Source organism: Nicotiana attenuata, unplaced genomic scaffold (assembly GCF_001879085.1).
Source record: "Nicotiana attenuata strain UT unplaced genomic scaffold, NIATTr2, whole genome shotgun sequence".
In the NCBI taxonomy this organism is placed as follows: Eukaryota; Viridiplantae; Streptophyta; class Magnoliopsida; order Solanales; family Solanaceae; genus Nicotiana; species Nicotiana attenuata.
This window is the reverse complement of record NW_017670636.1, coordinates 403312-421178: the sequence shown is the minus strand read 5'-3', so window position 1 is coordinate 421178 and position 17867 is coordinate 403312. Positions and strand designations below refer to the sequence as shown.

Genomic DNA, 17867 nt, shown 5'->3' with positions numbered 1-17867 from the left:
CATTTCTGTAAATGTAAATGTACTGTATTATTTCTGAAACAAGTTTTTCCTTCGAAACAATTTCTCTTTAATGTTCTTTTGTTCAGGTAATTAGCATTTCCTATAGCTGATAGACTGATAGTTTAGCACTTAGCACTGGAAAAGGTAAAGTGAGTTCCAAATACCAATTGGCCTCATATTTGCAATTAATCCATGTGAAAGAAGAGGAAAAAATGGCAAATTTATTTGATGAGTGACAATGACTTAAAAAGAGTACTCTCTTAAAGCTTTAGAAAATCAGCACCTCCTCTTTTAATAATTGAACCATTAGAATATTGAATCAACTCGTAATATCCGTGGTCCGTTCCCCCACACGTGTCAACTTTAACATAAACATTATAGAGTACTTCACTACATCCTCTTCCTCTATATGAAGACCTCTATATATAGACCACTCATATATTGCTTCCACATAAACTCACATCTCTACATACTCTTCTCAAAAGCTTTCTTTGATCAATTCTCTCCTTCTTAAGTTAACCAACCAAAAACTCAAAATACAAAAAAAAAAATCGAGAGTTAATTAGACTAAAAATGGATCAGAATTTGCCAGTAACCGCAAAAAAGTTCTGGAAAATAGTCCGAGTAGCTTTTTTCATGCTAAGGAAAGGCTTATCAAAGAGAAAGTTAATGTTTGATCTCAATTTATTAATGAAGCGTGGCAAAATTGCAGGTAAAGCCGCCATTCAAAACCTCATGTTCCACCATGATAATAATACCTATGGCCACCAATGTCCTTCCTCCACCTCATCTTCCAAAGACTACTACGAATTCAGCTGCAGTAACAGCCCTGCTTTTCACCTTCCCTTTAACCTCAACAAGCGCAATAAGCACAGTCATCACCATGCACCTGCAACTGACGACGACGTTTTAATGGTGAACACTGCTGTTTTGAAGGCGTTGGAGATGATTCAGAGTGAAACGGCGTCACCTGCTTTGCCTGGATTTGGGAGAACTCCTACGGTGAGGCAATTAAGGGTAACTGATTCGCCGTTTCCTCTTAGAGATGTTGAGGGTAACAGTCACGTAGATGAGAAAGCTGATGAATTCATTTCAAGATTCTACAGAGATTTGAGACGAGAAGCTTCTGCTTTTGCTTAATTTTTTTTTTTTTCCAAAAATGTTGAGAGTTCATGCATAATTGGTGTTGTAATGGAAATTTTGTCGCTTCCATTATGTCTCTATGAATTTTTTTCCATTATGTCTCTATGAATTTTTTATTAAGTTTTCTTTTCGTGGTTTTGAGGAAATTATTAGTAGAAAATATAAAAGAAAATAATGCTAGTATATAAATGTGATGGTACCGTCCCTTAATTTCCATTCATTTTTATGACATTTTCAAGGCTGAAGTCCTGAAATTCTTGTTGGGCTAAACTAGCCCAAATACACTCTTAATATGGTATGATATTGTCTGCTTTGGGTCAAGCCCGCACGGTTTTTCCCTAAAAGGTCTCACACCATTAATAGATCCCAACATCTTATATGTAGACTCCCAATCTTTTCAGCTACCAATGTGTGACTTTGTTCGCACACCCAACAATTCTAGCATTAGAATGTCGAGTACTCGTTATGTCCTTTTCTTCCAGAAAGTAAGAAAAGCAAAAAGTTAAATTAGAAATCATTACTTGCTCCTACAAGTTAAAGTAAAGCATTGAACAAGGTTAGCAACTTAACATTTATTCCTTCCTTCAAGCTCAAGGGTATGTAATTCAACATATTAACTACCTATCAAACAGTACGTACTTGGAATATATTGGGTTTATAATTTTCAGTTTATACGACCTCTATTAGGAAAGAAAAATTGATAGTAGAAGTTAATCGTCATGTAAAATCCAAAAAGAAATCCTGGAATTTTATTAATTTAAGTATCACATCGCACGTCCAATGTTCGCTATTTGGTCCAAACACTCCTAACCTAATTATTGATGCCAGGACTCTCTTACTAAGTCAAAGAAAAATGTCGCAATCGACTTACAATGAAGGCACAGTGATTCTTCCCAATTTAATTTCCTAAAGCAAAACAGTACGTTATGTTAGTAAGTGGAAATATGTTGTTTAGTCTGTGCCTTTATCTATTTACTTTATTACCATTTATTTACATTAATTTATTGAAGTGGTATGAAAAGCAAATCCTTTGCTTTTTGGGTTGGCCATCAACCTGGAAATCTCCTTTAGCAGAAACATCCAAGCACATACCCTATTTTATTGATGCACTTGATTGTTTTATTAATTTAAGGGAAATTGTGGTGCTTACTAAAGTAAAGCTGTCAATACCTTAGGTTTAGACCTGATTTTGAAATAAAAATTGCCTCGTGGGACACAAAAATATAAAATGAGGTCTTTAATATTGGGTAAGCCAAGAATATAAATGACTACGTACCGCTCTCATGCCTGGTTAATAAAATGAATTTTTGACCTAACTCAATTTCATAAGTTAGCTTATGTGGAAAGGAATTATCCGAAACCATATAAGGAGATAACTTTTCATTTCCTTCCCTAATACTTGACACTAACTTAGACAAAACTAGAATCAGAAATCCAATATGAATGATAAATGGCAAAAAGTAAATATTTTGAGTATATTTATATTTCATTTTTAGAAAATTATTATGATTTCTCGAGAGAGAATTGCACTAAGTAGAATGTACACGATCAGTATGGAATAAATCGGTGAGATTTTAGATGACGTAGCGAGAAGGATTTCGATAATTGAGGAAATCATAACTCTAGACATCCTTAATCTTGTCTCTGACTTCATCCTTTTTAGTTAATAATTTTACTGCTTTTTAATATGTGTTAGTTTATTAGTTCAAAGCAAGAATCACAATCTTTATAACTTAGAGATTGTGTGAACTTGTGTTCTTAGTGATAGTGAATAGTTGTAGCTAAAGCTTAGTTCTCTGGTGATTTAACTACGAACTCGTAAACCGAAATATATGTGTGATGACCTCTAGTCCTTTTATTAGACATAATTGGACGTCATTAATGAACTTAGCTTGAAATAATTTTACAACATCTAATTAAATATTCAATTAATATTAATGAAACATTGATAGCGGATAAAGAGAGAATTGAGTTAGAAAAATTGTGGTTCTCGAAGACAAGATCTTTTGACAGCTCTAGGACAAGATTTAAGCTTAGTATTGCGGGCAAGTTATGTTAATTGTAATTTATAAAAGATGTTGTCTCGTTTTTTCTTCATGCGAGATATTAATTAATTTTGTAAGTCAAATTTTGAGGTGGTCTCACACAAGTGGTGTTACTAACAAAACTAATTTTCTCCTCTCATACAAGTAAAGCACGGTGACTAAGTAAAAGCCAAATGTTTAGGTAAAACAATCCATATTGATAAACATGGATTGCTATTTTCCTTCTGTTTCTTTCTCTTTTTCACCCTCTCTTGAGAGAGTGTTATATGCGTAGGAGTCTTAGGGGTGTACTCCCTCCGGTCCAAAATAAATAATTTTTTGGTTGTTTTCACATATATTAAGAAACTCACCTTTTAACATTACTTAGCAATAAAATTGACTATATTAATCTTTACTATCTCTTCACATAAACATTCCTAACACATACTCCAACATTATTTACTCCAAGGGCAATGTAGGGAAAAAAATAATTCATTCATTCTTGAAATCTGGAAAAATCACTTATTTTGGACCACAAAAAAAAAGCCAAAAAATCACTTATTATGGACCGGAGGGAGTAATAATTACCATGCTTGAAGAGAGCCTTATAGCAATGATAAAGTTGTCTTTGTGTGATCTATAGGTCATGAGTTCGAGCTGTGAAAGCAGCTATTAATGCTAGCATTAGAGTAGATTGTCTACATCATACCCCTAGGGGTACAATCCTTCTCCAGACACTACGTAAATATAGAGTGTTTTATGCACCGAGCTGCCTTTTATAATTGCCATGCCTGTTACATTTCATCCAACTGTATTTCGCATTTTCAAAAATGCTTGGTTCACTGGATGTCAGCTTTACACTTGGGAGGCTAGAGGGTACAGCTTCTCCAAAAGTGGCATTCAATCATAGAGGAAGGAGTTTATAATGTAACTTAATTAAACAAAACAGATAAAAGCTAATTAAAAGGTGCAACAAACAACTTTTATTAATAATAAAAAAATGCATAATTCATATATACGAGTGGTGGATATTATTATGTGTCCCTTAATCCATTCTATGGTTCAACAATAATAGATGAGGATGAAGAACAGATGTTATATTCAGATGAGTACAAATTGAAAGGCCTCAAGTTTTTTGATTAATTGTCATATCACATTCTAAGATTAAATTGTACCATGGATCTGTTGGATAAGTGAAGTCCTGTCACGATCTGGATTTCCCATCCTCGGGGTCGCGATGGCGCCTACTCGTGGTAGCTAGGCAAGCCAAGAACCTTTACAAACATTAACCTATCTTGTTTTATACATGATTAAACAATTAAATTATCAATGAATAAGCTGTTGAAAAGACAACGAAAAGTAAAATTTAGCGGAAGTCTGAACTAAACATAGAAACAGCGTCTAGAAAGCCAATACATGTCTCTACCCAGCACCCGGTGTCACAACAATACACGGACTGTCTAGGATTACTACAAATAAGAGTTTGAAATAAAGGACATAGTCTGTCTCGAATACAAATGTCAACAAAACATGAAAACTGAAAGAAGAGACGCCGGGCCTGCGGACGCCAGCAAGGCTACCTCATAGTCTCGTGGACTGAAGGTCGGCTCCCTAACTACTGCTGCGCACCGTAAGCTGCTCCGACACCTAGATCTGTGCAAAAGAGCACAGAGTGTAGCATCAGCACAACCGACCCCATGTGCTGGTTAGTGCCTAGCCTAACCCCGGCGAAGTAGTGACGAGACTAGACCGGACTACCACATAAACCTGTGCAGTTATATATACATATACAGCGGAATCGAAATACAGAGACAAGTAATTAATATGGGAGGGGGAGCATGCTATGAGGGAAATAACAATTTCAAGTAAAAGTCGTCCAGTAACGAAGGAAACAACACAACTCAGACATTAATAAAGAAACAGAAAGAAACAAGTGCACGGCATCACCCTTCGTGCTTTTACTCTCATCCTCACCAAGCAATGATATAATAAAGTGTGCACAGCATCACCCTTCGTGCTTTTACTCTCATCCTCACCAAGCAATGATATAATAAAGTGTGCACGGCATCATCGTGCTTTTACTCTCTTTCCTTACATATAATCGATAGAATCGACACGGAATGGTACATCGTGCGGCACGGAATCACCCTTCGTGCTTTACTCTCTTTCCTCACCATAAGCAAACAATGCACGGCATCACCCTTCGTGATTTACACTCTTTCCTCGCAACAAACAAACAATGCACGGCATCACCCTTCGCGCTTTAACACTCTTTCTCACCCAAACAACAATCACAAACAAGGGGCAAGGGAATAAACAAAATAATAAAAGAAATCCCGGCAAGGGAACATAATTGAACAATTAAATCCCGGCAAGGGTACAACATCAATAATCTCAACATCCCGGCAAGGAAAAACAATCAATAAACAACAATATCCCGACAATGGAACAATTTAAATACTCTTTCTCTTCCTTTCACTTTTATTTCATATCTCACTTTACCACTTGAGCCAATGCTCCAAAGGGATTCAACCATTTCATATACGTTCACAATTGAAATATAACTTGAGCCAATGCTCCTCGTTGTTCATAGGTCACAATTTCCTTTCACAAGCTTTTCACAACAAATAGGAATCATCACCAAGGCAAGAGAAATACAACGAAATCAAGATATTCACAATTTAAAGACTCACGATCATGCTAGACACCAATGTATAGATACTCGTCACCATGCCTATACGTCGTACTCAACAAGAAGCAATTAGCAAATAAGACTCAATCCCTAGTCCCTCAAGCTAGGGTTAGACCAAACACTTACCTCAATGCCTTGCACACAACTTAAGCCTCAAGTATAGCTTTACCCCGCGATTCCACCGCCAATTCGCTCGTATCTAATCACAAATTACTTAATTATATTAATAAACACTAAATGAATCAACTCCAATGCATGAAAATGAGTTTTCCCAAGTTTTACCCAAAAAGTCAAAAATCGCCCCTGGGCCCACGTGGTCAAAACCCGAGGTTTGAACCAAAACCCGATTACCCATTCCCCTAGGGGTACGATCCTTCTCCAGACACTACGTAAATACAGAATATTTTGTGCACTGAGCTGCCTTTTATAATCGCCATGCCTGCTTCATTTCATCCAACTGTATTTCGCATTTTAAAAAATGCTTGGTTCACTGGATGTCAGCTTTTACACTTGGGAGGCTAGAGGGTACAGCTTCTCCAAAAGTGGCATTCAATCATAGAGGAAGAAGTTTATAATGTAAATCAAACAAAACAGATAAAAAGCTAAAAGGTGCAACAAACAACTTTTATTAATAAAAAAAATGTATATTCATACGAGTGGTGGATATTATTATGTGTCCCTAATCCATTCTGTGGTTCAACAATAATAGATGAGGATGAAGGACAGATGTTATATCCAGATGAGTTCTAATTGAAAGGTCAAGCTTTTTGATTAATTGACATGTTCACATTCTAAGATTAAATTGTACAAGGATCTGTTGGATAAGTGAAGTCCGATCCCTTTTTAAATCTTTAACTATAGATGATACTATTTCATCTTCGATTTATTGGATCAAGCTTTGCTTAATTTTGTGTATCTCTCCTAGACGAAGAAATTGTGAAGTTCAATTATCTTAGTTGAAAGTTAAAGAATAATTTTAATTTCAAACAAGTACAAAAAAAAAAAAGATGAAAAAAATCTGTACTTCTTCTTTTCTTTCAGATTGTGCCAAATTTCAAAATCTCATGGTACATGGTCACGCTCTGAGTGGATTTTAATGCCTTTGCATTATTTTTTCTCTTCCTTTATTCAATATTCAAAACTTCACGGGCTTTTGGGATCCAAGTGAATCCATTTGATTCAAATAAATAAATTAAAAGTGAATCAAATATATTCCTTTAGACTATAGTCTAGTATTAGTATGTCTTTCCTTAGCAAATTGCAAGGGAAAAAAGGGAAAAGAGATTTGATTTGTTGAATGTAAGAGTTTAATAATCCGGCACTTCTCTATAACAAAAAAAAAAACTCATTTCTCTTTCACGAGTTTGCTTTTGGAGTTACTTCCTCTTTTAGATTTAAAGAAGTCTTATAATAATTGTTATTGCAAACCTAATTCCCAATACGAAAAGTACTTTGCATGTCATTTTACTTTTCGAAGAGAGTCGCAAAGTATGGGCAAATCTTGGCAGGAAAAGATGAACTACTGTCGTAATTGTCAGCATACTGGTGATATTGTTCTCTTTAATTTAGGTCCGCACATTTTAAGTATATGCATCACTAAAATTAAAGGCTTGTATTCAACATGCATCTTTTTTGTGTTTTTTTTATCGATATGAGATTTGCCTAGGGTATTACATATACTTAAGAGAAAAGCCAGTACCCTTTTCTTTACCAGCAGCAGCCTTCTAAAGCTATTAAAGCTCACTCATGATTTTAAAAGAGCTTTGTGGAAGACAAAGTCAATAGTGCATGTACTGTGGCAAGAAATTGACCACGCATCAAAGTCAAGAGGTACAATGTTTTCTTCGAACCAGTTATAAGGCCACTGGTTTTGGGGAAATAACAAGAAAAATTAACAATACGAAATTAACGTATCTTCATCGTCACAAGTAGGGTGTTCAAACAGAACCGAAAAACCGTACAAAACTGAAAAGTCAAACCAAACCGATTAAAATCCCCGATTAGGTTTGGCTTGATTTGATTTGGTATTGAGTAAAAAAATCGGAACCAAACCGACATATAAATATATATTTTTTATATATACTGTTAAGACTTTATATAGAATTTTCTTTAAAAAATATCTAAAAATATTTGGGATCCTCTCAGGGATATAATATTTAATAGAACTATGAAGTGCATCCATTTTTATTTACTTTAAATAATGGGTTGTATCATCACTTTCTTATCAAGTGTTATTGAAATGCGTCAATATCTGTGTCCTTCCATATTCATATGTCAATATCTATTAAATTCTTTTATTTTTTCGAATTTGAAATGGTATTTTGATAATTTAAAATTAAATAGAATGTACCATTATTTAGCTATCATATTGATTTTTATGTTTAATTATTAAATTTGGTTAACCTTGAAAGCGTATATCAATGAAACATTATTGTTAGACGATCAAGAATAATTTATCAGTTTTCTCATTTTTACTAAACATATATTCACTTATCAAAATTTTATCTATTACTATAACAAGGTAAGATTGAAATAGTATTCATGTAATAAAAAATCCGAAAAATACAACAACCAATTCAAACCATTATAGTTGATTTGATTTGATTTTTATAAAAATCGAACCAACCCGATGCACACCAGTCACAAGCACTTTAACAAGTTGCTGGCTTCCCCATTGCGTTTAGGAATGGACAAGTATACACTGCTTTTATCAGGGGACATGTTTTTCCTTTCGTGTAAGTATTTCTCTTTAATATGTTTCTGGTTGGTAAATGTTTAATTCTTCGGATAGTTTGAGCATTTTGAAAATGCGATTAATTTCATATATTGTCACTAAATAGTTTTGTGACTTTACTAAATTTTAGTGACCTATTTTAAAGATGGTCTTGTATATAATTGCTAAGGCTTTGTGACTTTAATTATACAATACTACCATATAATCTGTTATATTTTTAGTCTTCTTGTATATAAGAACAAGAACCCGTTATATTACTTGTTTATCTTAGAGAGTGGCAAATACAAATGTCGCAACGTTCTCTGAAATAACATATTCATGATGTGAATTATTTTATGGAACACCGTTCTCTTGTGCGCTATATCGCATAACTTCGCATGGAAGAATTTCGATTACTAAAGACGCCATTTAAAATTTTGAATGACTAAGGAATATGATATAAGCTCCGTGAAATTTTATTTTCATAAATAAATAGAGATAAAAATTATGAAAAATTACATTAAAATGGGATATAATATTTTAAGAGCAGATTAAAGAGTGTAAAAATTAATATAATTATGCAGGTAACTTATGGAGATAACGACATATTAAAACTCTCTTAGTTATAAATTATAGGAAAACATTATTGTACTGGTAAGTTATTGTAGTTTTTTTTTTAGATGTTAAGCAAAAAAAATTTACATGACATGACGCAAATGAAAGTAAATATTAATTAATCCATATTTGCACCAAACTAATGAATATAATACAATTATTTTGTAACTTATATGTTTATCACTTAAATAGTTTAAAATATTAGCAACATTCACCTTAGACTCCACTAGGGTCAAATTTGACCGTCAGCGTCTCTACGCCAATGGGTACGCCCAGTGAGTATACGCCGACTAACGTAAGGGTACGACTTGGACGTGGGGACAAAAGCGACATCGTTTAGGACTCAGTGTCTTCACTAGGAAAACGTTACCNGAAGAATTACCTGACGGGCCGTACTGCTAAAGAAATGCAGCCCAGGTACGGCATTCCTCCGCATAAGGTAGTAATCTTTCCACCCATGATTTAATATCATCAATAAACTGGGGTGGAGAAGCCTTCGCTACAAAAAAAAGAGAGAAACGAATGAAATCACAGTGGCCAAATGGTCAAGGTCGCGAACAGTCATGAATCCTGCAAATAAAGGTACTCACGATCTGGGTTCCACCTTTCCGGGAATCCTTCAGGCTTAGACACCAGGTGCTCTGTCCTGATGTAGAAGTACCTACGCCAGAAGAGGCGGTTGGCCTTGTCGTCAGCCCTAACTACCAAACCCTTCGTACCACGGCTTTTCAATTGCAACATGGTACTCCTCAGGTAACCACGGCTGAATAACTGTAAGAGATGGTGAACTGAGACGCCGCACTCAGCCTTAGCCGCGTACGTGGTCAGAATCCTGCACACCTTCAAGGTGTAAGGAGTAAGCTGAGACGGGCACACATTGTAAAAGCGGCAAAGCTCCTCCGCTAGAGGGAAGATCGGGAGACAATAGCCGATAAAAAATGGGTACTCGTAAAATGTGCAGTACCCAGGCCTGTGCACATTGGCATAGTCCATCCCAGCTGGAGCCATTTCCACATGGTCCGAAATGTTGTGTGTCACTCGAAGGTCGTCTAGATGAGATTGCAGTAAATCGCTACGCTCCCAGGGAAGGGCTGGACTTTTCGTTTGAAAATCCCTTCGAATATGCATGTCCTTTGAGAGGACGTTGTCTACAGAAAGGGGAACGAGGGTCTTTTTTACTTCCTCCCCCTCACCGCCAGAGGAAGGTGGAACCCTAGATGGGTCAGTGTCCTTGGTCTTTTTGCCACCTTGACTACGTTTTACCACGATGATTCTGTTTGGGAAATAACGCACTAACGACGAGAAATATGACTCCAAAAGAAGTGGAGGAATCCCACACGAAATAACGGTTACAGGAAAGAAAGACAAAGGAGTAAATCAGAAAATGCTTTCCGAAGGTTTGAAAGTTGAATCGAATCGAACCTCTCTCCTATTTATAGGGATAAGTTGCGCAGAAATCGAAGAGTCATGATTCAAAACGTGCGCGGGAAACCAAAATGTCGCGTCATCCTCTGAACCGCCTCGGGGGCAAATATAATAATGACGCATACAGGCGATGACGTCATTCCAAAAAGAAAGCCACGCGTCAGTAGGCTCAACAACATCATACATTTTACCTCATTCATGTTGCCGCCCCTGGTCGAGGTCAAATTCTCCTAAGCCGAGGTTTGCATTTCCGCCCATTGAAGACGTCTACCGAATGCGTCTCCAACGAGCGGAGGGACTAACTGTATAGGGTCAAATTTGACCGTCAGTGTCTCCACGCCAATGGGTACGCCCAGTGAGTATACGCCGACTAACGTAAGGGTACGACTTGGACGTGGGGACAAAAGCGACATCATTTAGGACTCAGTGTCTTCACTAGGAAAACGTTACCTATTTTTGTAACTTTTTGATTATTTCGAGGAAGGTCTCTTATTATATAAAGGAGACCTTCACATTGTAAAAGGGGGAGGATTCTGAAATAATACAACTCTCTCATTTTCTCATACTCTCTCTCTATCGCTATCTCTAACGAATACTTTCTCTTGAGTTCATATTATCACTATTAGATCTACAACAACAACTTCATTTTCCATCTCTAGGTCTATTATATTTGATTACGATTTACCCTTTCTTACTTTTGATTGTTTTTAAGCTTGCAAGGTATATCGATAACTTTTGAGCCAAACATCCATCATAAAACTTTAACTCAATAAGACGTGTCTAATATATTTATTAATTTCAAGATGTAGATAGACCGACCCTTCAAACAAGTCGAAACTCTTACTAAAATTAAAACGTACATAAGAAAGATGAAATTAATTAATGAATTATGAACCTGCTAACTTGGCTCAATTAATTTCAATAGCGTATGAATGCCCAATTAATCTTGCGCAAGTCACCCCCTCAGAAGGAGAACCTATTGTCAACTTGGCTTCATGTAATCTAATTACGTCTTCGGTATTACATGTCAATCAATAAAAAGGGGCCACTGATTAAAACTCGTTAACAAATTATTGACATGATAATTGATATGTGCTTTTGAGTTTATCCAATTTCATCCGGACAATATTCTCCTTAAACGCAAAACTTAATTAATGATTTAAACAAGTTCTTACTAGACTTAGTAGATCAAATGATTAAGTTAATTATTTGAATAATCGCTCAACTTGTCTCCAAAGAGTCATCTTACTTTACCTAGTTAACCTTAAGGGTCATGTTAGCGGAATTTTGTATTTTTGGTTCTGAATAAATGACATATAGCAAGTTTAAATTTTAGAAAAAATAATTAAAATACTAATTTTGAGAAGTGTTCATGGAAAAGGGTCGTATTACCTAAAATTTTGGTTTTTAATTAAGTTAGAGTGCTGCAGTATTTTTTGAGAGGTTAGGTTAATACTATATACTTTTCTGCCTAGGAATTCGTTTTTTATTATTATTAATTACGTAATATACTAGGTAGAGATTAAGCCTATCTCTAAAATAAAGGGAAACTTACACAAATGTCCCAAATAAATCTCAACTTACCAACCTCTAGCCATTAGTCATAGACTTACCAAAACTAGCCAACGAAAATTGAAAAACCAAATAATAGGATTCTTTCTCTCAAAGAATCACATGCAAAAATCACCTTCCATATTTTTAAGCGTGATTAAAAACATTAGATACAAGACGGAAAGGAAATTTCATGGACGGGGTAGCAAATAAGGTGATGAAATACAAAAATCTATACAATATTCCAAAAATCTAAACAAAAAAGAAACTTTTTCAATGGGTATAGTCGAAATTCATTGAAAATATATAGATAAGTCAATATACAAAATTTGAGGAAGATTGGAGGTGATTTGGACTGGTTTTGCATCGAAATTCGTAATTAAATCGAGTTCAAAAAAATCTTCTGCGACACATGTATCAAACATGTATCACGCATGTATCTCACACACATGTATACATGGATATACATGTGATACACAATTGATACAAATATGATACACATGTGATACACAAATGATACATAGTGTGATACACATATCATTTTTTTCATGTTCAGCTTTTATTTCGAATTTTCAATTAAAACCACCCTCAAAACTTCACCGAATCATCCCAAAACTGAGATTCAAGCTCTTTAAGTTGTGCTCAATCTATTCTAATAACACCCACTCAAAACAAAGCAAAATTTGATATTTTTTTACTACAAATAGCTAATTGGCTAATTTGGCTAATATTAGTAATATTTTATCAATTGGCCAATTTTTGTAATGAACTACTTATAAATGGACATAGTTGGTAATTTTCCTATAACGGGAAACCCACTTCTCTTTAATGTTTGTAATAAATGTTACGCTAAGATTTGATTAAGCATTACTTGATGTAAAATTCTTTCCAGTCGAATTTCTGATTTTGGTCTTTGTCCAAGTTAGGAGACATTTGCCACGAGGTGGTTCAGTATATTTCAAAATCAGGTCTAAACCTAAAAGATATTGACAGCTTTACTTTAGTATTAAGCCCCACAATTTCTCAAAATTTAAAAAGCAATCAAGTGCACCAATAAAATAATAAGGTGCTTGATTGTTTCTGCCAAAGGAGGTTTCCAGGTAGATGGCCAACCTAAAAAGCAAAGGATTTGCTTTACATACCAATACAATAAATAAGTACTGTAAATAAATAGTAAAGTTAAAAGAGAAAGATACAGATTAAATAACATGTTTCCACTTATGAACATAAGACATTTTTTCTTTAGGAATATTAGTAGAATCCCTGTGCCTTAATTAGTCAATTGCGGCATTTCCCCTTGACATAATGCAAGAATCCTGGCAATGATTTGAGTTGTGTTAATTTGGACCAAATAAAAATTCTGTATAAATGAGGTTCCCAGAATTTTTCGTTTTACATGAAAATTAAATTTATTAGTAGCAAATTTTCTTTCCCAATAGAGATGGCATGAACTGAGAAAATAATCCAAACTCCATGCAGTTACTAGGTTAGCAGTTACTGTTGAATCCTCTCTTATTAAGATTACAGTTTCTTTTGGGCTCGAAGAAAGGAATAAAGTTTACCTTGTTAAGCTTGTTCAATATGCTTTACTTTAATTTGTAAGTAATAATTTCTAATTTAACTTCTTTGTTTTCTTATGTTCAAGAAAAAAGAAATGTAGTAGTAACAAGTACTCGACAATTAAAATAAGAGAGAATTTTTGTGGATGCAAAATTTCAGGAGTCCAGCCTTGAAAGTATTGATTATAGCATGAAACAAATTACCGAAGAGGGTATTCTCACATTTATATTCTAACATTATTTTCTTTTTGTGCTTTCTTCTAAAAATTTCTCAAATACCCCATAATCTTGTTTTTTTTGCAGAGGCTATAACCACATGCATGAATTCTCAAAAGCTTCAAAAATTAAGCAAAAGCAGAAGCTTCTCGTCTCAAATCTCTGTAGAATCTTGAAATGAATTCATCAGCTTTTTCATCGACGTGACTATTATTCTCAACATCTCTTATAGGAAAAGGCGAATCAGTAACCCTTAATTGCCTCACCGTAGGAGTTCTCCCAAATCCAGGCAAAGCAGGTGACGCCGTTTCACTCTGAATCATCTCCAACGCCTTCAAAACAGCAGCGTTCACCATTAAAACGTCGTCGTCAGTTGCAGGTTCATGGTGATGACTGTGCTTATTGCGTTTGTTGAGGTTGAAGGGGAGGTGAAAAGCAGGGCTGTTACTGCAGCTGAATTCGTAGTAGTCTTTGGAAGATGAGGTGGAGGAAGGACATTGGTGGCCATAGGTATTATTATTATGGTGGAACATGAGGTTTTGAATGGCGGCTTTGCTCGCAATTTTGCCACGCTTCATTAATAAGTTGAGATCAAACATTAGTTTCCTCTTTGATAAGCCTTTCCTCAGCATGAAAAAAGCCACTCGGACTATTTTCCAGAACTTTTTTGCCATTACTGGTACATTTTGATCCATCTCTCTATATATAGTATATTTCAGGTGCAGACTTCGTTTTGGTTTATGGATTTTTGTTTCTTGACTTAACAAATAAGGACAGAGAATTGATGAAAGAGAGCTTTTGAGGAGAGTTGGTAGAGATGTGAGTTTATGTGGAGGCAAATGAAGTGGTATATATATAGGGGGCTTCATGTAAAGGAAGAGGATGCAGTGAAGTATTCTATAATGTCACGTGTGGGGGCACGGACCACGGTATTACGAGTTGATTCAATATTCTATTGGTTCAATCATTAAGGATGTGGTGGTGATTTTCTAGATCCAGCTTTAGGAGTCTTTTTAAGTCATTGTCACTCGTCAAATAAATTTGACATTTTTTCCTCTCGTTTCACATGGATTAATTGCAAATTTGAGGTCACTTTTGAATCACTTCTAAATTAAAATCATTATTGAGGAGAACATATTGGGTGTGTTTGGCATAAAGGAAAATATTTTTCGAGAGAATGGATGTAAGGGGATGGGGAGGGTCGTGATGAGGGGCTCAAGGATGGGGGCGGTGGTCAATGGTTGGGGTTCGGGGGGTCGAAATGTGAGATTGTTGGTTGAGGTTTCAGGCTCGGGGTTCAACGGTCAGTATGGGAGGGGCTTGTGGAAAGGGCACTCAGAGGCGGATCAGGATGAGTGCACTATTAAAAAGGGGTGGACCCAGGATATAAATTTTACATGTTCAACCTTTAGTTCTTACTATTGCGCACCCTTTATACTTTTGAATTATAAGTTCAAAATTAAAATTTTTAAAAAAATAATTTTCTTCCATCTATATCTATTATCCATGTTGAAAATGTCGGGATCAGTTGAACCCATTGATTATATGCTACATCATACATTGCTACTAGTTTTAATATACATATTTTGTTTAATCATATAAGATTTTACGATGACAAAAGAATAATAGGAATTTTAATGTGTGAAAATTTTGAAAGAATAAATCAGACAAAAAAAAGAAACAAAAGAAAATATACTTAATTGATACGCAAAAAGTGACACCAGACATGCTCATTGTTTAACCAGAAAATAAGGATTTCGGTCAAAGCTAAATTTTAGAAGAACTCGGGTTACTAATAATCTAATTTGGAACAAATAAGAAGAATTGATTTAAACGATAAATCAGTGAATTCCAATAATATTCTGTGTCCTTACAAATGTTTATTCCTCTCCTTTTGTATCTATTTCTAAGTAATACATTTCTTTCCTCTCATAACAGAGCTATTATGAGTAATTAATGTCATTAATGCAACGTTATAATTAGCAATCGTAACTGTTTCGTGAAGATTCTGTAAAGTTTTCCACTATTGACGCTCATTAATTACGGATAATATGTATCTGTACTTTTTGCTGTCTAGGTTCATTCCTTCGATGTCTCTTCAAATTACCAAGAGGTCCGAGTAACCCTTCCTTCCTGTTTTCTTGAATCTCTGCCCGTGTCTGTTAAGGCTCGTGTCTCTTCAACTATTCTTTGCTAGCTCTCATTCTTTTACTGATCCAAATGTCTTCACATGTCAGCACTTAATTAATTCTATATGTTAACCTGATTTTTTCCGATACAGATAGTCCCCCCACTTGCCATTTATTCAACAATTGAATATTTGGGAAGTGGATCTCATTAAAGCGGGAATTTTTGCCGCCATTATACCTTCTCCAAAACTGACGCTTCGCATGTCACTTCCATTTAATGCTCGTGGCACGTGGCGCCTTTTGATTGGGTCTGCAACCCTTCAACGTCTCTTAAGGCTTTTTGCGGCTACATCAATCACAAAGTAATAGTTTTCATTATGACGTTCCCATCATTACCTTTTTTGTTTGACGGTTGCTTCTGAGTATAAATATATCCTTTGTTTCTTCTTTCATAAAAAAGTTTTCCATCTTTGACTTATTCAATCTTCCTTTCTTCTCCGTATAGTTATGTCTTCTTCAAACCCTGACCCTCGTAAAGTTCTTATTGTAGATGAACTTCCTCTTGCTCCAACTAGGAGCAGGAGATGAGGTAGGTTACGTAGTTTAGGATCAACGTCCGTTCGAGGTTCACCTCCATCTTTACCTAGTTCTACTCCTCCTCCTTCTTCTAGAACTAGGGGTTCTCTTCCACATAGATCTTCTACCAGAAGTAGGGATTCCAATGAACCAGTCTGTGAACCAACAGTAGACGAAATTATCCCCTCCGAACTTTCTTTTTATACTGATAGAGAATCAATTAGGAATCGGGTTTCTTTTATGTCTTCTCTTGACCGTGTTGACGTTTACCCTTCTCAAATTACTGAAGGTTTGATCTCGGTTGTTCGTAGAGATTGCCACTGAAAATTTGATTTCCCAATTATAATCCCTAATGCAAATCAAAGGATCACATCTTACAAGGCTGGCTTTTCTTTCGTATATAAATATCCCTTTACACTGGATTTTAGGCCCCCCATTGATCCTGTTATCATCGAGTTCTGTCGTTTTTTCAATGCTTGTTTAGGACAAATTGACCCCATTGTATGGAGGGTTGTTGCTTGTCTAAGGTACCTAGCTAACTTGGCTAAATTGCCTTTTACCTTTTTTCATCTGATCCACCTCTACTACCCTAAGCTGTTCCGACATGGAATCTTTACTTTGGTGGTGAGGAGTAAGAGGGTTTTAGTCAGTCCTGAGGATGACAAGGATCGTGGCTGGTATGCCAGATTTGTTGCTGCTCCTACTGTAGGGTTAGTAGGTGAAGAAAATATACCATTCCCTGAAAAGTGGAATTTTGCACGTAAGTTTACTTTTACAACTTTCTCTCTTCTCTTTTTCCCCCTTTTGTTTTGAAAGGGTTTGTTTTTCCCGTGACTGTTAACTTTCTCTTTTTTCAGCAACCGTGGAAACTGTTGAAGAGATTCCCAATTTTCGTGGTTGGGTAGAAAAATTATTGACTGTTGCTCCGATGGAGGTTAGATCTTGGAAATACCTTTCAAACAGGTTTGGTTGGAAGGTTAAAACTCATGGTAAATACTTTACCTTTTTTTTTCGTTCATTCTTCCTTTAGAATGTATTTGACCCTTCTTTTTATCAGGGTTTCCTATTCGTGGTGTAAGTGCTGAATCGATCGCAGCTTCCAGACTTTCTTTGGCATGAGCTCAGGAGATAATCCTGAGTTCTTCATCGGAAAGGAAAGCTGACAAACCCCAAGGTTCTGAAGAGGAAGAGGAACGGGATGGGAGTTCCTTGGTCAAAAGGCCG

At 35.6% G+C, this 17867-nt stretch overlaps 2 protein-coding genes across 2 annotated transcripts; one reads left to right on the top strand and one right to left on the bottom strand.

Annotated features, from left to right (window-relative positions):
* The first annotated feature begins 432 nt into the window (after window positions 1–432).
* LOC109241753 lies at window positions 433–1246 on the top strand. Its single transcript, XM_019408525.1, has one exon. The coding sequence runs from the start codon at window positions 574–576 to the stop codon at window positions 1138–1140; it is 567 nt and encodes a 188-aa protein (XP_019264070.1). The 5' UTR covers window positions 433–573; the 3' UTR covers window positions 1141–1246.
* Window positions 1247–13865: 12619 nt separating this feature from the next.
* On the bottom strand, window positions 13866–14762 carry LOC109241752. Its single transcript, XM_019408524.1, has one exon. It carries the CDS (start codon window positions 14631–14633, stop codon window positions 14067–14069), a length of 567 nt encoding a protein of 188 aa, XP_019264069.1. The 5' UTR covers window positions 14634–14762; the 3' UTR covers window positions 13866–14066.
* Window positions 14763–17867: the final 3105 nt, after the last annotated feature.

Excerpts from the sequence above, each read along its gene's own strand:
- LOC109241753 (XM_019408525.1), top strand. The coding sequence starts at position 574 with ATGGATCAGAATTTGCCAGTAACCGCAAAAAAGTTCTGGAAAATAGTC.
- LOC109241752 (XM_019408524.1), bottom strand. The coding sequence starts at position 14,633 with ATGGATCAAAATGTACCAGTAATGGCAAAAAAGTTCTGGAAAATAGTC.